Source organism: Apus apus, chromosome 24 (assembly GCF_020740795.1).
Source record: "Apus apus isolate bApuApu2 chromosome 24, bApuApu2.pri.cur, whole genome shotgun sequence".
Classification (NCBI taxonomy): domain Eukaryota; kingdom Metazoa; phylum Chordata; class Aves; order Apodiformes; family Apodidae; genus Apus; species Apus apus.
In genome coordinates, this window is record NC_067305.1 from 4,050,942 (window position 1) to 4,076,155 (window position 25,214).

Consider the following 25,214-nt stretch of genomic DNA (forward strand, 5'->3'; position numbering starts at 1 on the left):
TTTTCTGTCAGGGCTTGAAAAGTTGCCAGTTTTTTTAATGGAGCCGAGCAGTCTCAGGCCTGTTGTTCTCAGAGATTTTGTGAGCCAGGGCCGCATGTTAGCAGGAAACAGAGCCAAGTGGGCTTCCTGAGCGTCTGAGAGAGGAAACACTGTAATAAGCATGGAGGCTGTGGTTAAAAATAACTCTGGTATATAAAGGCTGCAAAGGATCCCCTCTCGCTCATACACGCCGCTGCCTCTTGGCTGGCTGCTTCGTGCTGATTTCATGTGAATGAGACGCTTTGCCATCTCCTCAGAGCAGGTGGTTTTTAAGCAGAAGAAGACAGAAAACAGTTGGTGAAGAAGCCCAGCACCACACAGCTCTTATTCTGCATGTTTTCAGCAAGCAGGATCCTAGGCTTTCTCTCAAGAGCCTCGTCAGGCTGAGCTGAGCTGCAGCGACGGATGGAGCGTTTCAGTATCTAACTTTAGGCTGAAGTAAAAGTTATGTTGAAAAATAACTTGGTGTTCTGTGATCCGAAACTCAAAAAAAGGGAACAGGGTGAATCATGCAAGCTCTTGTGCAAGAGGAGAAAGGGCCCCCGAAATGGTTACCACCAGGCCCAATGTGGCTTGTACCACTTCTGCTCCAGGAGCTTTAATCCCACCCTGTGGCCCCCCTGGCCCTACGTTGGCCAACTGGAGGAGCTAAATGTGGCAACCACCAGCTGAAGGGATTGGCCACCAGCAATCAGTGTTTTGCAGTCCCCGGGCCTTGGTTTCTCAGCAAGCAGCAGGCTGCCTGCTTCTCCTCACTGAATTGGTTTTGCATAGAGTTAAACCCATCTCTGTGCCTTCAAAGGCAGTGATTTTCCTTGCAAATGTGGGATAAAAAACACACTGATTATTTGGCAAATTAAAGCACCCTTTTCCCTGCTGTAACCTGACACTAACATCCAAAGTGAACTCCATTCTGAACACTTCTTTGTAGCCCACATTATGCTGTAATTGGCAAAAACACATTCTTCCCAGGCTTGTGTTTTTATTACAAACATTTATTTGGCACTTTATGTGGCAAATGAAAAGAAAATTTCACAACTCATTCTACAAAGTTGCATTGTACTAAGGCTGCCCCTTGAAAAGCATTTTATTGCTCAAGAATAGCTGTAACTGTTCAAGGGATTTCAACAGCATTATTCTCTTACACTATAATTGCTGTATATGCTATAGCACCCAATATTAATAATTTTGATTGGTATCAACCCTGACAACTGGCACTTAATTCCACCCTAGAGCTTATTGTCAGTACTGTGACATTCCCTGGAGGCAGATCAGCTGAGCAATTTGGAGTAAAGTTTCAGGTGCATGAAAAAATAAGCTGCAGTTTTGTTTCTGAATAGAAAGCATTTTCTGCAAGACACAAAAGCACTGTTCCTCAGCTCAGATGTAGCCAGCAATTTAAATATATAAATATCCTAAAACGTAGGCATTAATAGCTCAAGGAAAAAAAAAAAAAAAAAAAGAAAAGGTCACAACAATGGACATAACTGTCTGGAAAAAAGTCTGTCCCAAAAATATCCCACTGAAGTTTCAAAGCTTAATCACAATGATACAAGTAACTGTGATCATGGAAAAAAAATATATACCATTCTGAATACTTCAGTGATCTAAGTCTGAAAAGGACTTCAGAGTCCAGGAAGACAAATGAGATCAGCTGCTCTATACATCCAGCCTATCCTGCAAAGATGCCTGTCTTCCTCTCACTGGCTAATTCACTAAGCTCTGATTCATACTTCCATGTATTCAAACAGGGAAAGTAATTCCAGGCAGCAAGCAATACCAATTAACAGTGTCACAGTTAATGAAACGCTTGCTCCAGTATTTCCCATTACTCAACTGCAGGACATATGACTAATAAATAATACAGGTGCAGTACAAAGAAGGTATTTTATAAATGAGAATTAAACTCTGCATGTTCATCACGTTAAACAAGGCTTTCCACCCTGTGTGAACTGCTGCTTCGTGGATTTGGTGAATAAACCTCCACTAACCAGACAAAACCATAACCTATGAAGATGTTCTGCATGTCAATGAGGGGAAAAAATCCCCAAGCCTTCCTCACTTCTAAGCAGTTCTCTGCTTGTGGCTGGTTTTAAGCTTTGTCCAGTCTTCTCTCCCCCTCCCCCAGCTAAAAAACCTGCGAACTTCAAAGTGACAACAAAAATCTGCCAAGGTGGCCATCAGCATCTGCCCCGCTGACTCAGACTGCAGCAGAGCTCACAAATTAAAAAGAGAGAAAAGTGCATCTGATTAGTTCTTTGAAGTGCCCTCAAACAGATTTTTTCCCTACATTAATTAGATCCCAAGCACAGTCCTCACTTCTAAAACCAGTTCGCTTCGCGTGTCTGACAACGTTACTAATTGTCCCAAGTGGACAGAAGAGATAAAGACATCATTTTACTTTTTCTCCTGTCATCTCCAACCAATTATGTACCTCCTCTCCTAAAATGCAGACCAGGAAAGACATGACTACTATGAAATCTCCCAGTGTAACACCCAATCTACTTCAGAATTAAATGGGTTTCATCTTACTGGGCTCCCAGCTTTGTGGAGGCTATGACATGTTTGTAAATAGTAACACTAATTATTCTGAATGAAACCACAGAGGTACTTTCTGACCCATGCTCCTATTATTCCACACCCTTATTGCCCATTTCTTCACTAGAGATTTGATTTTGTAAGAAATAATATTTGGCAACAGCTGAGATCTGCTTGTCATAATCAGTGACTGGCATTTTCAGCAGTTTCACCGATACGATGAAACACCCTTGCAGAGTGTTGGACACTGTGGTGTCATTTCACAGTTCTGTTAAAAAAAAAAATAAAAGAGCCCTCAAATGTGTTTTGAATTGACAGCTGAAAGGGACATCTGCAACACAGCATATGTGCATTCAACACGCACATCAGCAAAATCTGGAAGAGACACAACTACGTACCTAATCAAAGCTGATAATTAAAGAACTGGCAGCAATTGTTTAGGATTGAAGAGTCCCCAAATCAAAAATGACAAGAAATCATTTGCAGCTGAACACTGTCACCCTTCCCACAGCAAACTCAAGTAACAATTACAGAATTACCTCGATTAAATTCACTAAACAGCTGATTTTTTGCATGAACGTACTTCAGTGACGGGGAGATTATTCTGAGACAGGTTTTCTTTTTCTAAGTTGTCTTATTTATTGAGCTGGAATTTAATCTTGTTTTTCCTTTGCATTGATGGAAGCCTGCCCAGCTAAAACAGGCAGGGGTGGAATGTGCTCATCTTTGTGGACTGAGTTAATAAGGCTTTGACTAAAACAAATTAAGATTGCCATCAGGATGAATGGAAATGATAGAACTGTCAATAATCACGCTGAAAAAGCGGAAGTGCTAAAAAATATTTCTGTTCTCTCTTTGGGAAAAAAGCCAGATGCTGTATTCAGATCAGACAATCATGATGTTGAAATACTTTCCATTCCAGTAACTAAGGAGGATGTTAAAACAACTGCTGCTCAATTCAAACAATATTAAGTTGCCAGGTCTGGGTAACTTACGAGTGAGTGTTTCAAAAGAACCAACCAAGGACATATCCAGATGGTTACTGTTAGTGTCAATCGCTTTCAGAACACTGGGGAAGCCTCAGGTGACTTGAAGAATGCTAATATTATGTCAATATTTTAACAGGGTAAACAGAATGACCCAGATATGCCTGTCAGCACTAACTAAACCTGGGCAAAAGACTGGAAGGACTTGATACATTAAAAGAATTACAAATAAAGATGGTTTTGTTAATCACCGTGGCTTTTAACAGCATTTTAAGTAAGGCAGCAGTGCTGATGTAAGGAGCAGATCTCAGTGCAGGATGATTTTCACAATAAGAAACAAGAACATGACAAATCAACATGGTGTGCACACACGATCTGGCCCAAACACAAGCTGATACATCTTGAAATCTCACTTAAATTTTAATCGAGCAGGTTTATTAGTTCTTGATCTTGTTTTATCATGACTTACCATTCAACGCTGTCAACAATGACCTGGAAGAAAACAGAAACTGTTACTGATAAAGTCCTAGATGACAAAGATCAAGGAAGTGTAACATAATTTGAAGAACATGCCATTGTTCAAGAATTATTCTGACTGCTTCACTATCCAGGCAGAAACGAACCCCAGGCATGGCTGAACAGACAACTTAAGGCCACACTTCCAGGAATGACAGCTGAAGCTGCTCTGCTTTTTGGCATAGACAAAAGTAGGCTCCTGCCTAGGCCAACAGGTTAAAAAAGTAAAGCAGCAAAATTGCTCTGCTGGAGATGGCAAATGTCAGATGCCTCTTTTTATGGTACCTTTTTGCAGTCTACCTTCCATCCATGCAATCCTAAATAAGCTGGGTTCTTCCCAGTTGTTCCAAGCATCTCATGATGCTTCCCAGCCCACCACTTTGGCCCATCACCACTTCCACCATGGCCACCCAGGGCTCTGCTCCAGCTCCCAGCCTCCCCCTGTGCCCTGTGTGTTCTGCTGTCACCATTGCCATACATTAAATCAAGTCAAAAAAGGCTGGAGCTGAGTGCAGATCATATACCTGGTGGTGATGCTGAGATGTGATGATGAGATGGAAGAACTGGGGGAGAGGAGGGCTTGGCAAACTCCTGGGTGAGCTTCAGGGCAATGCCATGAAGTGCAGTCCTTGGCTAAAGAAGGGTGACTCGTATTTGCCTGCTGCTCCACGTTTCCAGTGCTCAGACCTTAAGAAAGAGTTTGAAAATATGCACATAGTTCAGAGGAGAATCACAAAACACATGAAAGGAAAATGCTTCATCCTAAAACCTTAATGAGGCCCATCACCTTATCAAAGAGATGGTTCCCCTTTGAATGGGAACCAGCTCCAGTCATGAAAATGTCTGGTCAAAAAGGCTTCTTTATCCAATTAACTCATGATGATACTTTAATCAGTTAAAAGGCCTACAGGATTAAATCACTTCCCCTAAATTAAGAAATGCCTCTCAAAAAAACCTAAACCTGCATATTTTATTTTATGTGGTTGTTTACATCGTGTAATCAACTTCCTTGAGAGCAGACTCTGAAAGTACTAACTCTGAATCTGCAGTTTAAATTAGCAAAAAAATAATTGTACAGTCAACAGAGCTAGGGCAATGCAGGCACGGAAATCTTGTGATAATGGTTGTCTCATTTAAATATGAAGTGGTTGGTCACAGTGTTATTAGTACTGTGATTTGGAACAGTGGTGCTAAGAGGCCTCATTCCCAGCTCGTTTGCCCTGCTTCTACTAAATTTGCTCTAGGTGCAGTCAGGACTTTCTGAGAACAATCCCATGAGGAAGGAGCTTTTTGTTTGTTTGTTTGAGTTCTGTAATGACTCAGAGTGCTCTAGCAGCCAGGTGACGTGGGCATTCTCAGCAACCCATCCAGCTGCAGCTCCCCAAGCATTCATCACCCAGCCCCAGCCTCGGTTCTTCTAGTAACATGTGGAATCTTGACTGCAATCCCTTAAAAAGTTTCTCTTGATGCAAAAGCAACAAGAGAGATCAGCAGCAACACCTAGAAAAATCAACTTGGCTGTACAGAAATGGCTGAGCCTGTGTTTACTTTGGCGGGAAGACAAATCACACATCATTTAGCTCTCCTCTACGCACAGCAGATTAACAAATACTTTCTAATCTCACATTCTTCACGTTAACACACCAGTGGCATCACTCCTGATCTATGCTGCCATAAGTGAGATCAGTGCCAGGATCTTGGCTTTAGATATTTAAAATCAGCATACAGCAAAAAAAGCCAGAAAATGTCAGCACAACGATCCCAGCCCAAGTGGAAGGTCATGGCAAAGTTGTACTCGATTTGTGCAGAACTAGTGACTCACAACATAAATAAATTCTCACATTCATCTCACCAGGTTCAGTATAGCTGTAGTTTTTTAGCTCTGCTGCTTGACTTGAAAACAAAAAGAAACTAAAGGCAATGAATTTATTATTCTGTCCACTTGGCTTTCATTCTCTACCCACTAAACTTTTCTTTTATGCAATGAAAAAAAAACTCAGGTGACAGAGTCAGTGCAGTGGTATAAACAAATGTCCTTCCAGTGCCTACTGGAAGTCAGCATCCAACTGGAGTGTCTCAGTGAAACCTACACGTACAGTTGTATATCCTAGAAACAAAATATTTTGTTATAGCTGTTGCTGAAATCACAAGCACATAAACTGACACAGACATTTGGGGTGTGTTATCAAGGGAACGTTCACATTCATTCTGAATTCATCAGAGCCTATTTTCTTGGCTGACTCACAGAAGCATATATACGTATTGTACACTTGCTAACATTTTATTAGAGGAAAAGAGTTTACATTGAAAGATTACACAAGTGTGACATTACAGAGCTATGAGTCATACATCTTTGTGTACTTCGTTACCATGCATTCAGTGTATTGATTCTGCTCCAGTCACAGAAGTTTGGCTGCTCCTCCTGGTCATCCTGTGAACTTTTCGAATAAAAAGTATAGAAAGTTAAACAAGAGATGCTCATTATTTTAAAACATGTGTAGCTATTGAAAAGATCATTTACTCACCCTAGCAACCGTGCTTTCCTGAGATGGCTGCGTACAGCCACAAGCCAGGGATGGGCTGTAGCAAACATGCTCAAAATGCCTCTGAGAACCAGAGCCCATCACTCTTTCCCCTCATGGGGCACACAGTGCATAAAAGTGAGAGTTGTTCTCCTACCCTCTTCTGATCTTCAGCTCACTTAGAAATCCTTTTAGAAGTGACTGCAAAGGAAATACAGAGGAGGTAAGAGAACAGGCTCTCAAAGAATCAGTCTGTCCTGTGATAGATCATCATTTTTTCTCCACTTTTGCTCTTGCACTCTTGGATGACTGCCAAGCAGCCCTGACCCTCAAAAACAGGAGTCTGGGGCACATTATAAAAAATTGTTGGAGAATAGCTCCTTCAGAGTGGGCACCTGAGCTAGAGGCCAAGGTAAGGGAGAACAGTCTGCCCTTCTGAAAAGTCTAACCCAGGACCATAAATTGGCTGCAGCCAGAGGAGATCACAGAAGCTACTTGCATTATTTCTCTCATAATGTCATAGGGAAACGTTGATTTTGGCAATCTTTGTGCAGCAAATGGAAACTCTGCTAGAGACCTGGACTTCCGTTAAATGCCAGTCTCCAGCGCTTTCCTCTCAGGGAGACTACACAAGAGTGGCATTAAACACCTTTCCACCAGTACAGAGATGGATCCACAAGACCCGAGTGTGACCCGAGCTGGAGGCCCCATGACCAGCTCTCCCCAGTGTGTTTACGCACGCGGAGCAGAACACCTGCCTGCCTTGCTGCGCTGTTACCCCTTCTGCTCCCACCCTCATTTTCTGGGTACGGCCCCACCGTGTGTCCCAGCGACGAGGCCAGACGGTGAGGCAGCCACTCTGGGCCTGTGTGGGGTAAAACCCCTCGTTCATGGGGCCTTCCTCGGTATCCCTGGGGCAGGGACCGCTCCGTGTCCCCCACCCCAGCCCCTCATGGGGTCTCTGCGCCAGGTCCCCTCATGTCAAGGTGGGTCTTTCAGCGTTCCCGGGGCTCTGCGGCCTCTCATCCCTCAGCTTTCCCCAGGGGGGGCAGAGACCCCTCAGCGTCCCCTCAGCTCATCAGGGTCCTTTATCACCCGCAGGCCAGAGACCCCTCAGCGTCCCCTCAGCACACGATGGTGCCGCGGGCAGGGACCCTTCACTTTTCCCTCAGTTTTTCCTCAGCCAGAGGCCTGAGGCGGGGGTCGCGGCTCCGCGGCAGGCCCAGGACCCTCCAGCGAGCCCCGCGCTGAGGGGACGGCAGCGGGGGGGGGGGGGCCGGACCCCGCTCCGTCCCGCTCCGCCCCGCTCGGGCTGGGACCCGCCGCCGCCGCGTCCTTTTATACCGGGGCTAAATTTAGGCTGCGCCCGAGCCGCTGCCTCCCGCCCGCCCCGTCCGGGACGCGTTTCCTCCGCTCCCTGCAATTGGCTTGAGGGCGCCCGCGCCCGCGTTATAAAGTGGGGAGGGCGGCTCGCCGCGCCGTCCGCCGTCCCGCCCGCACCATGGCGCTGACCGACACCATCCTGCCCTCCTTCGCCACCTTCGCCAGCCCTTGCCGCGAGAAAGCCCTGCACGAAGTGAGTCCCGGGCCCCCTCGGCTCCCGCCGCCCCGTTGAGGCCGGCACGGCTCATCGCACGGGTGGCGCCGCGGCCCCCTTCCTCCCGCTTGTCTCCCCCCCTTTCAAACACCACCTCTAACCTTCTTCTCCCTTTTCTTTCTTCCCCCAGAGGTGGAAGTGCGACCAAGAGGCCAAGACCCCCGCCGGCACCTGGGGCGGCCTCTCCCCGCGCAAAGAGGATGAAGATCTCAACAACGTGCTGGATTTTATCCTTTCCATGGGCAGCGACAGCTACGGCCAAGGCGCAGCCGGGGGGGACTATCCCCCTGCCCAAGGGGAGAGCAGCAGCTTTTACCAGACAAACCCGTCCCCGGGATGCTACAGTGCCCTGGAGCAGGGCAGCCCCCCACCCTACAACGCCGGCATCGTGCCCGAGATGATGCGCTCCGAGATGGACTCCAACTACTGCCCTCCCAGCAACGTCCACGGGCGGTTCTTCGTGACACCTAGCTTTGGAGGCCCGCAGTTTGTTGAGAACATTAAGCCCGAGCCTGACATGGACAATTATGGACCGGTCCTGGGTCTGGTGCCCCAGGCTTGCCCGAAGATCAAGCAGGAGGGCAGTGCGACCTGCATGATGGCCTATGAGCAGCCCCGGGTGGCCAGCTCCCCCCAGATCCCTGGGGCAGAGACCCCTCCACTGAGCCCTGACGATCTCCTAGTGAATGACTGCCACACACAGATGATGTGCCCCTCGTCCGTGTCCTTCCAGCAAAGCTACCACCCGGCCTCCAGCTTCCACCACCCCCAGACCCATCTCCAGTACCAGAACACCTCCCAGTTTGGCCTCTTCGAGGACACCCTCCCCTTACAACCCTCCGCTCCCAGAGGCATGCTCACCCCACCTTCATCCCCTCTGGAGCTGCTGGACTCCAAACCAAAAAGAGGACGTCGGTCCTGGCCACGGAAGAGGACAGCCACTCACACGTGCACCTACGCGGGTTGCGGGAAGACCTACACCAAGAGTTCACACCTGAAGGCCCACCTCAGGACGCACACAGGTAAATACAGCCGGGTGCTTCAGCCGCAGCGCTGCTGCTTGCCCGTTGCCACCTGTATGAAAACAGTTTGCAGCATGAGCTTTTAACCCTGTAGTCTCTTCATCTCCAGGAGTATTCACGGTGTAGCTATGGCAGGTGGTCAGATCTCTAGCATCTAAGTGTTGTCCTGTGCGCACACAGGGGCAGAGCTTTTCTAAGGACTTCCATAGGGACATAGATTAGGAAAGCAACCGCTAGGGCAGCCTGGTTTGGGTGTAAAAAGCACTCGCATCTTGTTGTGGGAGGGCTGGGTGGCAAATAAAAGGCTACGCTGAGCTGAAGCCGGTGCCTGTCGGTGGGAGTTGCCGCGCTGAGTCACCCTCTGTCTGGTTTCTCCCGCAGGTGAGAAGCCCTACCACTGCAACTGGGAAGGCTGCGGCTGGAAGTTCGCCCGCTCCGACGAGCTCACCCGCCACTATCGCAAGCACACCGGGCACCGGCCCTTCCAGTGCCACCTCTGCGACAGGGCCTTCTCCAGGTCAGACCACCTGGCTTTGCACATGAAGCGGCACATGTAGCCCCAGGGACTCTGACCTGCCCACAGTGGACGTTATTTAACTGCTCAGGTGCAGAAGCGTTAAAAACTTGTAGCTGGTACTACGGAGGGAGGCACCGAGGCTCCAGCCATGGAAGCTGAGGAGGGTTTGACACAAGGAGACTTAGCCAGTCATCTCCTGCAGAGAACTTGACCTGACTATCAGTGAACCTGCCCGTCCCGGCCAGGAGAACAGGGGTTATTTATGCAGCTTCTGTGAAGGGTAAACTCCGTAAGACTCCATACAGATTGTATAGAAGAAGCTGTAAATATGTTTTGTTGTTTGTTGGTTTTTTTTTTTTCCAATTCTAACTGCCCAGTCCTAAGCTTTACAAGACAATGTTTGTATGGAAACTGCCTGAAGTTGACCCTAGAAGAGATTAAATGAATGTTACTGTAGCTAATGATGTTATTTTAGATCTCAGTTGAAGGCATGGCTAAGAGAACACTCCTATTGTTAGACTGTTTGTTTCACAGGTGCAATAATATTCTTGTTTGCCATGATCTACACTAGAAGTACAGGGCTTGATGTCTTGTAAGAAAATAACCTATTTTACTGTAATTTTTTTATATATTGTAAATAATTTTATACAATGAGAAATATTGTATATGTAAATAGAAGACAAATGGGTATTTTGCCTATTTCTGTTTTTATAAAAACGTAATTTTTCAATGTTTGAAAACATTTCATCTTTTTAATAAAATAAGTTTTAATTGCTGTGATTTTGATTCTCCTTTGGGATCTCCCTGTTCTTTTTCCCCTGATAGCTGCACCAACCACCACCTGGTTGTTTTTGAAATGACCAATGACTGTAAGAAGACTCTTAAAAAAAAAATCTGAGCTTTGGATTTTTCTAAAATAGATAATAGAATATGTAATTCATTCTCAGCAGAGAGCAAGAAACAATACAGGGCTTGATCAAAAAATCAACTGGGAAAGTAGATCACATTCAAAATATACTTCCTAAAAATGGTTAAGTAAGCAACACTGTAATTTCAGTCTCATTTCTAGTTTATGCTAGACTATTTTAATAGCATCCTTAATGTTTTCCAGATGCAGTTACAGTTTTGCCAGCAGTGTGTGGGTTTTTACTATAAATTTAAACACTGCATTTTTGTAATTACGGAGGCTTATTTTAAGGCATTCTTGTACATAAATTATCCTTGCTCTCAGGAGCTCTGTGCAGAATTCCAATAGAACAGTAGTGGAATTTAAGCATAAATTCACAACACAGGTTGAAAGACCTTCATAACTCAGTCCCAAAACCTTAAATTGGCTGCATAATTTAGAATCCCACCTAGATTTCAGGAGCTAAGGGAGATATTGACCATTTTGAAGGAAAACAAGTTAGCCAGGAATCTAGATGCTGAAAACTAATTTGAAATAAACTGGATATTGCAACAAGAAAAATTGAGGGGCCCCCCAAACCCTCTCACAGCTGTAAATTAGATCATAAATCCATGTAGTATATCTATGCAATTACCTTGAAACTGATGAGGATCTTGTTTTTACAGCTACAGTTTAGTGGGGAGCCTTGATATTTCTAGAACAAAATCACTGTTAATTAAGTATGCAGAGTCAGCTTAATATTGGAGCATTTTTCCTCAGCATCTGGCTGCTTGGAACTTGGTTTTAATCAAGGTTGTGACATTTTTCTGACTTCACAAGTTAGAATACACAAGGCTGAAATCAACAGGAATACATTTAAAGTAACTACAAATATAGCTGTTCTTCTGTGAAAGCAAAGCCTGCAGTTGTTCATGTGGAACAGATGTATTTTGGGCTTCTAATCATTGACATGGAAGAATGAGTTCCACATTTCACTTTTATAGCTCTTTCAAAGTGAAATATAAGAAAGATTTAACATTTCTTCATTAAAAACAAAACATCTTTGCTAGAAACACATTTGCTAGAAAAAAAAAAACATAAAAATAAATTAAATTGCACAATTTAATTCCAGAAAGTGAAGATGACTTAAAGATGTTCTAAAATTAGCACATTCATTGTTGCAACAGTTCTAGGTATTTCCTTCTCTTTCCTCATAGCTGAAGATTTCCATATTTCAGCATGTCCCTTGGTGTTTGTAACACCAGTTTTTAAATCAATCCTTACCCTCACCTTTCCAGAGTCACCTGGCTTTCCCCTGCTCTTTCTGGAAGACAGGCAAAGTTTTTAAGTCATCCTCAGGTTTCTGTGAGTGCCATCTTAAACTGTTTCCTCTTTTGCAACATCATCAGGGCAGACCCAGAGGTCTGACACCTCACTGCAGTGGGGTCACCCCTGGGTGCCCAGCCCCACGTTTGGCTCAGGACAGTCCCCAGAGCTCTGCAGCAAGGGAGAGCTTGGAAGCTTCTCTGGTTCTGCTCATCCCCAGCCATCTCTGGTGACCTCTATTAGAGGCAGGGTTACTGGGTGAGGCGGCCCTTGATCTGGCCCCTTCTGTGTCCTCCCAAATTGGAAGACAGCTACAGCCAGGGGATGGCACCAAGCACGGGTGCTGCCCTGTGCCTGTGAGCAGAGCGTTGCTGCATTCACCAACCCTTTCTAAACCACTTGTGTGGCTCCTCTAGCACCCACCACAGTGGCATGGGTGCTCCTCTGCCAGCACCTCTGCATGTCAACACCCAACCTTCCCTCTGCTCCTATGAATAGTCTAGCTGTGGGGGTCACAACCTCTGCTCCTGCTCACTGAAAGGTCTTCAGATGAGACACTTCTTATCTGCATGACACCATGTTACCAAACGAGGTACCAGTCATGATGACTGGTGGAGACATGTTCTGCTGGGTGCTCCTCACTAGGCAAAAATGAGCAGGTTATGTCCTCTGGGCTTTTAGATTTGTTGTGACTCAACTGAAAACAGGGCAAAACCATCCTTATCTAGAAATATAAAGAAAACATGTAATAGAGGTCTCAGAAAGTGGGGAGAGACAGGGGGGGCAAAACACTCATGACCAACTTTATGTTAATTATTTAAGGGAGGGCACAGATAATAATTTCTGTGCGGTCTTTACAGGAAACTTCAGGGTCTTGAATCTTGAGATAATCTTGTAGCAGAAAGAAAGAGATGCTGATCTCATTCTTCTCACATTCTATTATGAGTAATTGTCAACTCTCGGTTTTCTTTTTTTTTAAAAAAATGAGTATAAATTAGTACATCCAAAGATGTGCCAATGTGATCCCACAAACCTACCAAGTCTCTCCAGGCCAGCAGGAAATCACTAATGCTCTGCAACATCTCCTAATAATAGAACATCAGGACTTCATCTTTAAAGTACTTTTGTTCTAATTAACACAAAAGACCCAGAATCCCAGATGCCTCCCCAGGAGAAGGCAGCAAAGACCTGCCCTGTCCATCTGCAGCTCTCCTGGCTTTGAGTATGACACAATAAGCAAAGGGGGGAAAAAAAGAAAAAAAGAAGCTGTAGTTAAACCCGAGGGAAGGAAACGTAGAGTCTGTTGTAAACAAGATTTTCACACATATTCTTATAAGGTACCACAGTGATGGGGTCACTATACTTGCAAGATAGATTGCCAGATTAGATAGTAAGCACGTTAAGAACAGAAATGACCAAATCCTGCACAATGTTCCTGGTGAAGGTTTCAGCAAATATTTCTGCACTCAAAACACCATCCAGAGGAGTGACTGTTTCAAGTCAGTTCATCCCACCCCGGGTTTCAGAGCACTGTGTTCCACCAAGCTGAAAACGGTTTTTCTCTCACCTGCTGACTTCAGAAGAGTCAGTTAAATCTGTACGAGATGGGAACTCAGCTGCAGAAAACACTGAGGCTGTTGCTGCTGAAACAGCACCCAGAGCAGCACCCATCCTGCTGCCCCCAGGGGCCGTTGCTCGGCACCTTCCAGCTCTGGAGGGAGACACGGCACCCTGAGAGCAGCCCAGCACCACACCAGCACCCTGAGAGCAGCCCAGCTCCACACCAGCAGATTGTGGGCAGGGGGCAAGGCACTTTCATAGCCAGCAGGTCAAGGGAGGTGATTATCCCCCTCTATTCTGCTCTTGTGAGACCCCATCTGGAGCACTGGGTCCAGTTCTGGAGTCCTCAACATCAGAAGGACATGGAACTCATGGAGAGAGTCCAGAGGAAGACACAGAGATGATGCAAGGCTGGAGCAGCTCTGCTCTGGAGACAGGCTTAGAGAGTTGGGGTGTTCAGCCTGGAGAAGAGAAGGCTCCAGGGAGACCTTAGAGCACCTTCCAGTGCCTGAAGGGGCTCCAGGAAAGCTGGGGAGGGACTTGGGACAAGGGCAGGGAGGGAGAGGACAAGGGGGGATGGATGAAAACTGGAAGAGGGAGGTTGAGGTTGGACATGAGGAGGAAATTCTGGAGTGTGAGGCTGGTGAGACCCTGGCCCAGGTTGCAGGGAAGCTGTGGCTGCCCCATCCCTGGCAGTGTTGAAGGGCAGGTTGGATGGGGCTTGGAGCAACCTGGGCTGGTGGGAGGTGTCCCTGCCTGTGCAGGGGGGTTGGGAGTGAAAGACATTTAAGGTCTCTCCAACCCAAAACATTCTATGATTCTATGACTAATTTTTCCAACCCTCAAGTGAAAGACTGGACTAGGAACCCTCTGGCTTTTCTGGACATTTACTTTAGATTTGCAGTTCTGTAGATGACCATGGCTGGGGGAGTTTAAGCCACTGCTCACCTTGTGCAGGGATGGGGGATTTCAGCCTCTTCAAGTCCTTGGTTACTTGCAACCATTTACAAACTGCCCAAAAACATTGACTAGCTCTAAGCCTTGATCCTCCATCCATAAGAAGTGCCAAAAAAAGTTTGCCCATTCTTCAAATTATAGGATTGTGTGGTTCTGTGGTTTTCTGTGGTAGAAACTCTGTGGTTTCTAAAGCTATTTTGTGCACCTACAACACAGACTAGCTGTTAGGCTTTTCTTAAATTGAATTTTCAAAGCCAAAATCCCAAGCTCTAGCAATTTCTTTTACTATATTTAAATAAAGCAACTACAACAAAGTCATGTAGCCGTTGCTATGGTAACTAGCAGTGTTGGGGGGAAACAGAGGAAAATTGAATCCAAACCCCATGTAATTTAATATGGAGAAAGCTATCCCTGTTGCTAACATCTGAAACGTACCTGGTGGCATCTACAAAACCCTCCTGCATGTCCCTGAAGCAGCTGCTCTCAGCTGGGTCTGTAACAGGTCCCACCTGCCTGGGACTCATCCTGTGTGCCAAGAGCAGAGTGGTTAGAGCTCCTGAAACTCGCTGGGACTGCAGCAGCCCCTCTCTGCTGTGGCTGAAGAGCCAGGCTGAGGCCACATCCATCCCGAAACGTGCTTCCCATGGATTCTGGAGGAAAAGGAATAGGTTTACAAGCCAAACACCAGTAACCCAAAGCACGGAGACGTACACAAGTCACAGGCTCTGGGGGTAACTGACTCAACTTACGGATTCCCAGGGACTCCTCAGAGCTCCATACTATTTGATCCCAAACAACCAATTCCCCATCACTTGGGCTGAGGTTGGGAATTACCTCTGCCCTGAACAGGGCTCTAAACTTCAAGTGCACAGAGGAGGCAGGGATTTATCCTAAACTTGTAAGGCAGAAAATGTGCTTGATTTAATCTTTTGAGGTCTGACTTTTCAGCCACAGTTATTTGATCTAATAATATTTTATGTAGACACACAAAAAAATGAGTCATCTGCACTGCTTTATAGAATGAAGATGTATTAACTTTAACAAAAAACACCTTGCCAAGCACAAGGAGAGCAGGAGGAAAAGTTTTTGTTTACTCTGTAACCATAGCTAGCATTAGTTACCTGCTTACTCACCTGCTTCAATTACAATTCCTTGTAGCAAATCAAAAGTATTCTGTCCTTTGTAGTCAGCACCAGTTCAGCAGCTCAGAAATTGCAGATGTACTTACAGGTTTGTAATTAGATCCTGTGTCCCTTTAAATAACTTTTACTTTGGTTTCTTGCACTTCTTAGAGTTCAGAGCATTCCTGGAGTTCTGACCTATCATTATGCCATCAGGAAACATCTGGAATATCACATTGGACATCCCCTGTGACATTTAAGATATTAGGAGAGAAGCTACTGAGCCTGAGGCTTAAACACAAACCAAAACACGCACACACACACAAATCCTCAAATCCCAACAACACCCCCCCTTTTTTTTTTCACAATGACAACATAAGTGGGTTTTGATCCATTAATGGATTTTATATTGCAAGCACTTGTAGAATAAAGCACATAGGATGCCTGGATGCCCTTCCTGAGAGTGCCAGGGGTAGGCAGAGAGAGCACAGGGCTCTGTTCATGTGTACCACTTCCTTCTGAAAAGCCATGAGTGAGGACAACATTCATCAGAAGTTAAACAGCAGAAATATGTTTGCAGCTGGCAGAGTGTTGTGAGAATTCATCAACAGGAAAGGTTACAGTGCTTGTAAGAGATGCCATATCAGCACCAATAAAATGTTTTAATTGCAGTCATTACATTAAAAAAATGCTAACCAGACAGGAGGTAAGAGACGGTCAGAGTGACTACATTGATAGTCACGTAGGGCAGACAGGAGATTCAGCAGTTTTCCACTGGCAGCACCTCCCTGAAACACCACAGCAATTCCAGGGGCAAGGATGGCAGCAAGAGGTCCCAGAGCATGGACCTTCCCAGAAGAAGCTGTCCTGGGGGCAGGTTTAGGTCCAGTCAACAAATGCTACAGCTGGGCTTGCACCTTAGACTTCCTTGGAGTTTCCCTGAGTAGTTTCTTCCCACCCAGGATGCCTACACTTCTCTTCCCTTCGCAGCGAAGAGCCTCTTGGCCTCTACACCATGGTCCAGGGGACCCTTTTGGATCAGGCCCAGACAATGTGGAGCAGGCGAGTGCTTGGGTGTTGGGATGAGCATGTTGTGCATGTCAAGACTCCAACAACTGGAGCAGGAGCAAAACACAGAGCTGGGACCCCTCTTTTTGTCAGCCAAGCAGAGCATTAGACAAGGCGAGAGCCTTGGTAGGAAGTTGTGCCTGTCTCTGACACACTATAGTCAAATCCTGGCTTCAAAATGTCAACGTACTAAAAATAAATTGCTGGAGAGCAATTTCAAGAGAAACCTGCCTTGGCAATCTGCTGTTCTCCAGGCCAGTGTGTGCAGAAGCAGAGTAAATAAAACAAACAGACGGGAGAATAATGAGTCAAAGTGAATAATGTGGAATAGTACGATAGTGAGGTGTGTTTTTCCAGCGAAGCAGAAAGGGTTTGTCTCTGATGATCTCTCTAAACCCCTCCCAGTAAGAAATTGCAGGGATGTTTAGCATTGCAGCACACAAATTGTTTTGGAAAGGGTGCAGCGCTGGATTTTCTGACTGCTCTGTGCAGACCAAACGTGGCTGGGACAAGGAAGAACGGGAAGGAGAGGAGGGAAAACACTGAAAAACAACCAGATCTCAACACAGTCAAGCAGTTGTTCAAAGGAAGATTCACAAATCAGACACAAAAGCCTGTGAAATCATGGATTCCCCCCCCCAAAAGAAAGCAATGAATAATTGCCAAAGTCTCACGAGCTCCAAAAAGTAACTTTTCATTTATTATATTAAACAATAACATTTCTCTTATTATATTAAACAATAAACACATGAGATGGGTTAAAATTAAACTACCTTTCAATTTGTTATGATATTTGAAAGATAAATATAGCTACAATATTGTACATATTTGGAGAGATTAGTCAAATTTAGGTCAACATTGCAGTTTCCACCTTGTGTTTCCACCTTTTCTTAGGTCAGACTAAGGAACGTGGCATTAGAAGGGACACCAGAAGAGCACTCTTATCATGGCAACAGCAGAAGGAACCATGGTCATTATGAGTTTTAGCTTGTAAGGTTAAACTTGAAAAGGAAGGCAGAAGTTGGAAAAATGAAAATTCCATTTTTTAACAAATTAGCCTTTATTTATAAAACTTTCAAGTAAAAGGAGCAGTTTATCAACTGATAAAATGTGTCAATGAGCAACAGTTAACACTCTAAAAAGAAATCTTCTATGATTCTACCAAACTCCAAGCAAAATTCCTGTCTAAGAAGAGATGTTTGTGTGAAGTCTACAGAGAGATGCAATGGTTGACACAACAACTTCCACCAGCGTAGGAAGGTATTTGAACTAGATGATTATTAGCACAGATCAATTCACCTTAACAGAGCTCCAACTCTAAATGAGGATTAAACAGAAATGACATTCCTGAGAGGAAGGAATAAAATGCAGAAGGGAGGAATCAAACCCTTACAAGAGGGAAAGCAACAATTCTACTTGGACCAAAATTCCTTGGGTCTCAGTTCTACAGAATAAATACTCTTCTCAATGGAGAAACACTAAAGAAGAAATAGTAACCCCAAAAGGATTATAAGAAGAATCCAAGAAAAGTGCATTATCTTTGAGCATAAGACAACAAAATAATCTCTACAAAATTTCTGACAACAGATTTCACAGATAGGAATGAAAAAAAAAATTAAAAAAAAGGTCAGACACAGTTTGGAATTTCCTACACTTGAGAACACATTACACAAAATAAAATACAGTAAGGACTGATGATCCTCACAGGGCAGAGCTTTTATAAGGAAAAATTTGCCAATATAAAAAATATTTTGTACTGCATTAGGGTAGAAGGACTGCTTTTACAAGCATCTGTTTTTATTGCAGAATGACTGGTATGTTTTACAGCACAACTATTTGAATGTCACTTAGGGAAACCACTCGAGGCAAATGTGAACAGACTGGTCTATAAAGGATAAGGGGGGTAATTCAATACCTGTCTCCTACATGCAGAGCTTGCATGCGTAGGTTCCACGTGAATAATTGTCTGTCTTTCCTGTTGTAACTGTTGTGCCTGGGTGCAATTCATAGTTTTCCATGAGTCATTCCAGCAGTGACGATAACTCTGCACAAAACACACACATGCCACCATAAAAGCCAACTGAACTCTTTGTGATTGCTCATGGTACCACAGAGCCTAATAACTGATCTGAGGAGAAAGCAGAAGCACCTCCATTCTTTCTTCAAAGCCAAGAATGCAAGAGACAAGTTGTTCCTCATGAAGTAAGAGCTTAGGTGGAAACAGAGGAAAAACAGAGCTGAAATCCAGAGGATAATTATGTGCAACTTCTATCACTGGAATGAAGCAAGAAAAACATGTTTTCCACCTCAGCGTGTGACTGGCTTGGGGTGTACGTGGGCATGGGAATAGCTCTCTCAAAATAATTTTTACAAAAAGGGGGAGAAAAAAAAAAAGAAAGAAAAGTAAAACTAGAAGGAAATGGAGGAGAAAAATCATTGCTCAGCCTAGAGAAAAAAACATGACATGACTATCACATGTGAGAAGATCAGAAGTAGAACCCACCTCTCAAAAAGACACTGGAAAAACTCAAAAGAATGTGAAATCACAACCTGTGCAGATGATACCTGCTTTCTGCCAGGCTCCTCTGACACTTGGCACAGCTAAGGAACACAGGTTTTCATGCCAAAGAAAGTAACCTTGAAGCAAATTCATTACAAACAGTAATTTCTCCTTTTTTTTTTTTTTTCTTTTCTTTCGCCAGAACTTTGAAATTCTAAGAGCCATGATCTGATCTGCATGTCTGTAAAAATTCCATCTCTGTTTAGAGGCTACATACATAAACACAAGCTTTAATATATAGAATATATATGCATATTCTACATATTCATTGTATATACACATTTTATGTACAGCACAAGTTAACTATATACTAGACATAGTATGTGGACATATATAGTATATACACACACTATTATTACATTATACAATACACTATATATATATATACACACATAGACACAAATAATATGATCTCAATGTACACTGTATATGCATTGTGTATACTCACATTTGATATATCTTGCATTGTACATATTTTCTCTGCCCAAATAGCAACAGGCCTATTTGTGCTTCAAATTTCACTGTTCTGGAGGAAGAAGATCAATGTCTTGCAATAAGTTTTGTCTTAGAAGAACAAGAGCAGGTGCCCTACAAAACACTGAGTTACAAGCAGAAGGGAAGAACGTGGGTAGTTTTCCTTTTTGTATGGAAAACTGGTAAATGCAATGGGGAGAAATCACAGCTGAGTTTTCTTCTACTGCAGTGTCTAAAATTTTGAACTGTTGAAGTAAAACTAAGGTTACTAAATCTAACTCACTGTGCAGAGAACATGTGCTGTCCTTGTTCATTTGCTTGATCTTCTGTTACTGTCCAAGCAAATACGAAGAATGAGTCAACAAGGAAATAGGAACATGAGCAATTCCTGCTAATGCTACATGGAATGCTAGATTAATTCACATTTCTGGCTTCCTGCTGGACATCTTGACAACACAGACTCATTGCCTTGGAAGCATTATAAATTACAATATTGTAGAGCAGTGTCAAAGTAGCAGAAAGTCTTTTTATGGTACATAACTCAGAAAATGAATCAAGCTATTTAGCTCATCCACCCCATCCCACTGGAGTGACATCATCCAAGTCACAGTCCAAAAGTGGTTTTCCTTTCTAAAATGGCACTGTGGCTGAATGGGGGGTTATTGTAGCAGAAGAGACACCACAAAGACTCAGGCCCAAATGAAAAGGAGAATCTTATACACAGATACAATTTGACTTCACTGAGAGTCCTGCAGCCATTCAGTTCTGAAAACTGCTTTCTCACAGCTGAAGCTTTCTCTCATGTTAGCTACAGACAGACCCAAGTTTGCTCTCAGAGACTTCCAGTCCTGTACACCAACAGAAAAGAGAATGTGTTGACATTTTAGTATGTGTGATCATTCAATCTCATACATTTTAGGGAAAAAATTACCACAGTGGGAAGGTGCTGTAAAATTAGAAGTATCTTCCGCTGCATTCACAAGAGGTCATCAAAGATTATATTAAAGACCTTTACGTGGTTGGGTTTGATATTAGAATGAATCTTCTATGTTTCTAGGGGGAATTAAAGATTCAGATGGTTTGGGATATCATGAGCACAGGAGACACACAGCAAAGTGGGAAATGTGACTCCTAAAACTGCATTTTGAGGTCTGGGGTGTCAGTTTTGTCATGTGCCCACAGTCACACAAGCCTAGAGACAACAAATGCCACATCTCAGTCGTGTTTCAGAGCTGAAAACTACTAAGCAGATTAAAATGATTCAATGTGATTCTTGTCTTTGTGTAAAGAAATAATCCAGAATAAGGCAATTACAACAGAATGGGGACGTATTCTTTTCATTCAGTGAACAGGCACTGTCTTTGTATGTGAAAACCAGAAGTAAGGTAAGGAAGCAAGGACTTAAAAAATAGGAAAGCATTACAGATGATGAAGGAATACCACATTTTCCAAAAAATAGAGAAAATATTGTAAGATAAGGGCTGCATTAGTGAAACCACAGACTGTTCAGCTTTGTACTCCTACAGAACCAAGGACAGGAGAGCAAACATACATTAAGGACATTAAAAAAAATGTTGTGGTAGATGCCTACTCTATTTAGACATAGAAGTCCAAGGCAAAGACAATGGAAGTTTTAGAATTCCTGTAATCAGAAGAGGCATTTTTAGTAAGTAAATAATTCACAGACTTATCATAAGGACTTATTTTTATCTAGGACATGTAAAACACATTCTGTGTGTAAAACACATCCTTACCAGGTGGAAGTACTGAGTTCTACAGGTGTATATAAAATCTGTTCCTACTTGGACTTATTACTTCAAGCTGTATTTTAAAGCCGTTACAGTTTAGCAGTGCTGCTATAACTTAGACATGAACATGTATTTGGCAAATTAAATCTGGTTAAACTTGGCCTTATTTCAGCTAACTTATGTTACATCTGTAACCCCATAAGATAGGTGGAATTCCAGAAACAGAGGTAAAGACTGTCTTACACAGTCAGCTGGGTAACTAATATGGTCTGTGTTCTGGTGGCTGGAGCAAAAGAGGGTAAAACGAGTTGTAGCTTGAGCTTGGTAAGTTTCCCATTGCTTGATTTTACATGAAAGCAGCACTCAAAATTGTACCACAATCATATCTGCTTATGAGAGAAAGCAAGATTTTGCCTTGTGATTTAATTGCCAGATTCTTTGTCCAATTTACTACAACCGAGTTAACTCCCTCTTTTACAACATCCCATACAATTATTAAAACTCAATGCAAACTGTTTAAATTGGAACTACTCATTCATAGAGGCTTCAAATCCCTAATATTTTATACAGCTCATTCTGTTTGTATTCATCAGATTCTTTTGCAAAAGCCACATCTCCTGGATAAAAAGTGACCATCTAATAATTAACTTGTGCTGAAGACTGACATAGATGACACAAATGCTACACTGAGTAGCCTACTATGAATTATTAAAGAAATGTAACAAGTGAAAGCTAATTATAGAAATATCTTTTTATGACATTTTCTTTGAAACTCATCCTGCAGCTTCAAAAAAACCCCAGTGGAATCCAGGTATTAATAAGCCAGACTCACAAGTTGCAGTTTACCATATGCAACGTTGTCTTCCAGGTAAAGAAACTTTGCTTTCAGTATCTTAGGATCATAGGTTGGAATTTCTTACAAGCAGTAAATTTTATCTAGAACATACAATAGAGCTTAGACAGTGTTTCCTGCACATTGTGCACTTGAAAAGCCACACAGAGCCCAGTCTGACGTAACCAGCCAGTCTTGATCAGAGTTTGAAGGTGACCAAAATTATTTTCACAACATAAACCCAAGGGCTGAGTATTTTTATAAAAGCCACGTTTAAAGGTTTCACTTGGGCAGGGTGGAGCCAGAGAATCTCTGCTTAAGAGTTTGGCATATCAGCCTTACTGAGTGCAATAGCCAACTCAAGGTCTTCTTGTTCTTGTCTCCGCAACCGAGCTAGTCTCTCTTGCTCTGCTTTTTCACTCTCACGCTTTGCCCAGGCCAGCTGCTGCTCTTCATTTCCAAACTAAAAAAGGAAAATGGAAAATAAATTACTAAATTTGCCAGAAAGCAAGAAGAAATGATGTGAAAAAAAAAAAAAGAAAATACAGTGAATCAGACTTATTAAATATGAGTCAAGTATACCAAGCTGTCTTAGGGCAGTTCTTCTGGATCAAGATAAAAATTCACTCACTGATTTCCTCACTTCATCCTTTAATTTATTTCCTTAATTTCTTCCTCCTCCTACCAGGAAACTAACCCATCTGGGCTGCATGTCCCTGCATCCACATCTCAGTTGTGTCTGAAAATGGCCAGAGGACTGGAGCCAAACACAAACTCCACAAACACAAAAAAAGCAAGTTAGTGGTTTGGGAGCATAGCAACCTACATCCATTTTCAAGAATGGTAAATAGCTGGTAAAAAAAACAGAGTCATTTACTCTTGTGCAACCCCACTGCAGAGAGTTTTAGTGGAGTATTTCCTGCTAAGGGTGAGGAGTTTTAATAATGACTCTGGAGATTGCTGACCTGTGGCAAGTTTCATCAGCAAATCAGGTTACAAAAAGTCCTTCTGTTACTGTTCATAAAAAAAACATGCAGAGGTTTCTTTTTTTTCCAGTAAGAAATAATGTAGGAGAATCCAATTTACTTCAGCAGAAAACACTAAGGAAACAGAACACATTTTAACATTCAGCTTCTAAGCCTGTCTGAGCTTCCCAAAACACACTGCAGTAAAACTATTCCAAAATTATATTCCAGTATTTACCACTGAAGTATGCAAAAGTTTGCTTGTTTGAAGTTTTTTTGCACAAAAATATTAAAACACTTTATGGAAATCATAACAATTTAAAACTAAAATATAATCTGTTACTGTTTAATTTTAGCATTCACTGAAGAGGATGATGTTAACAGAAATGTTCTCACAGCTGCATGCAAATGTTTGCATTTTATCCCACTTCTAAAATTTGCTTTGTACTCTTCTTTTTTTTTGTATGTTCAGAAAACATATTATTTGGGGTTTTTTTGGAAGAGAAAGCTACATGCAATTTATAGCTTCAATTTCAGCTGAATGTATACTGTAAAAAAAAAAAAAAATTAAAAAAAAAAAAAATATAAAAATTTGCCCTGTGGTCCACAACACAGCAACTCTGAACACAGCAAAATATGTCCCTGCATGAGCTGATTTGGCTACACTTTCCAAACAAGCTTCAAACATTCACCTCAGCATTAAAATGCAGCTTTTAAGTGCTAAACCTATACCCAGCTGCCCCTATAAATGATGGCCCCTGCTTTTTCCACTCTGCATTTTACCTATAATTCCTATTTTCTAAATAAATGTATCCATTTGAATTTATTTCAACCCAAGTCCAATTCTCATTTACTCAGAATTTAGTTAAATTATTCTCTCTGTGATCTGGATGCTCACAATTCCTCACCGTATTTCTCTCCAGATCATTTTTCAGATTGATTAAAAAAAGACAAGAAAGAGGACTACTTTAAAATTACTCTTCTTCAAACAATACCTCTGCTTCCACTGTGATCAAAATTTAGATGAGGACCTTGCATTCAATGCTATTGAAATACAATAAAAGTGCCAAACATTTGATGGTATTTTACTTTTAAAATTCAGAAAATCTACTATCGTTACTCACTCAAATCATGTTGGTTGACAGGGAAGATTTAAAGGCTCACTAAGGTTTTCAATAGATTAATTTTTTCAAGATAGAGTAAACATGGGAGTCAAATGGAAATAGGACTTCTCCACTTCTCTAAAGAATTCAAAAAGATCATACAGCTGGGATGGAGAATAACAGTTACTATTCTCAGAAATCCAATAAGCTTTGGTCAAACTCTCTGGGGTGTCTTTTTTTTTTAATGTTGGGAAAACAGTTTTCCTTCTATAGCTTCCATCTTAGGAGAAGTCTTGCAGAGCTTAGGAGAGTCCCAATTACCACTTGTTTATGGTACACGAGTTATATTTTTGTGGTTAAAAGTGCTGAGTTAAAAAAACCCAAAGGATAAAAAGGCAAGTGAATCATTGGAAACAAATCTTGACGTGCCTTAGTACAAATGGTTACCAAATTTTCAGGAGTGTAACTCTGACCATTAGACAAGTGAAACCCACAAAAGTTCATAATGCCACTGATTCTTGGCACAGGTTGCCTATCAAAAGATAATGCAACTGCAGGACAAGTCATTTAATATAACAACATTCTTCTGCACATGTGCAGGTTTCAAGAAGTCTGTAAATATCTATGACATAGCTGGCATTTCATTAAAAACACCTCTTTTTTCCAGAAGTACAGTTAGACCCAAGGCATGAGGAAAACAGACTGCAGTGAAACTAATCAAATCACAAGAAGCTGCACTGACTTGTGTTCACTAAATTACCAGCTTATATGAAGAGAAAAACAATTCAGTCTAGTTCTAAGTGCTCTGTTTCTTGGAAACTTCAACACTTTATGTTGGCAGAAAGACTGCATTTCTTGTTGTTCTGTAAACTGAAGC

The 25,214-nt window shown here is 42.8% G+C and overlaps 2 protein-coding genes across 7 annotated transcripts in view; one reads left to right on the top strand and one right to left on the bottom strand.

Moving 5' to 3' along the window:
• The first annotated feature begins 8,091 nt into the window (after positions 1-8,091).
• Positions 8,092-10,517, top strand: KLF2 (KLF transcription factor 2). Its single transcript, XM_051640063.1, has 3 exons — positions 8,092-8,177; positions 8,329-9,220; positions 9,602-10,517. The coding sequence occupies exons 1-3, from the start codon at positions 8,103-8,105 to the stop codon at positions 9,775-9,777; spliced, it is 1,143 nt and encodes a 380-aa protein (XP_051496023.1). The 5' UTR covers positions 8,092-8,102; the 3' UTR covers positions 9,778-10,517.
• A 6,806-nt stretch (positions 10,518-17,323) lies between these two features.
• Positions 17,324-25,214, bottom strand: part of EPS15L1 (epidermal growth factor receptor pathway substrate 15 like 1) — a 43,107-nt gene continuing 35,216 nt past the window's right edge. For 4 of the 6 annotated variants that reach the window (XM_051640056.1, XM_051640055.1, XM_051640054.1 and 1 more), the window contains one exon: positions 17,324-22,732. In XM_051640056.1, the coding sequence (XP_051496016.1) occupies positions 22,586-22,732 (147 nt within the window). In that variant the 3' untranslated portion in view covers positions 17,324-22,585. The remainder of the gene's footprint in view (positions 22,733-25,214) is intronic. The other 2 variants (XR_007891608.1, XM_051640058.1) reach the window with 2 other exon arrangements.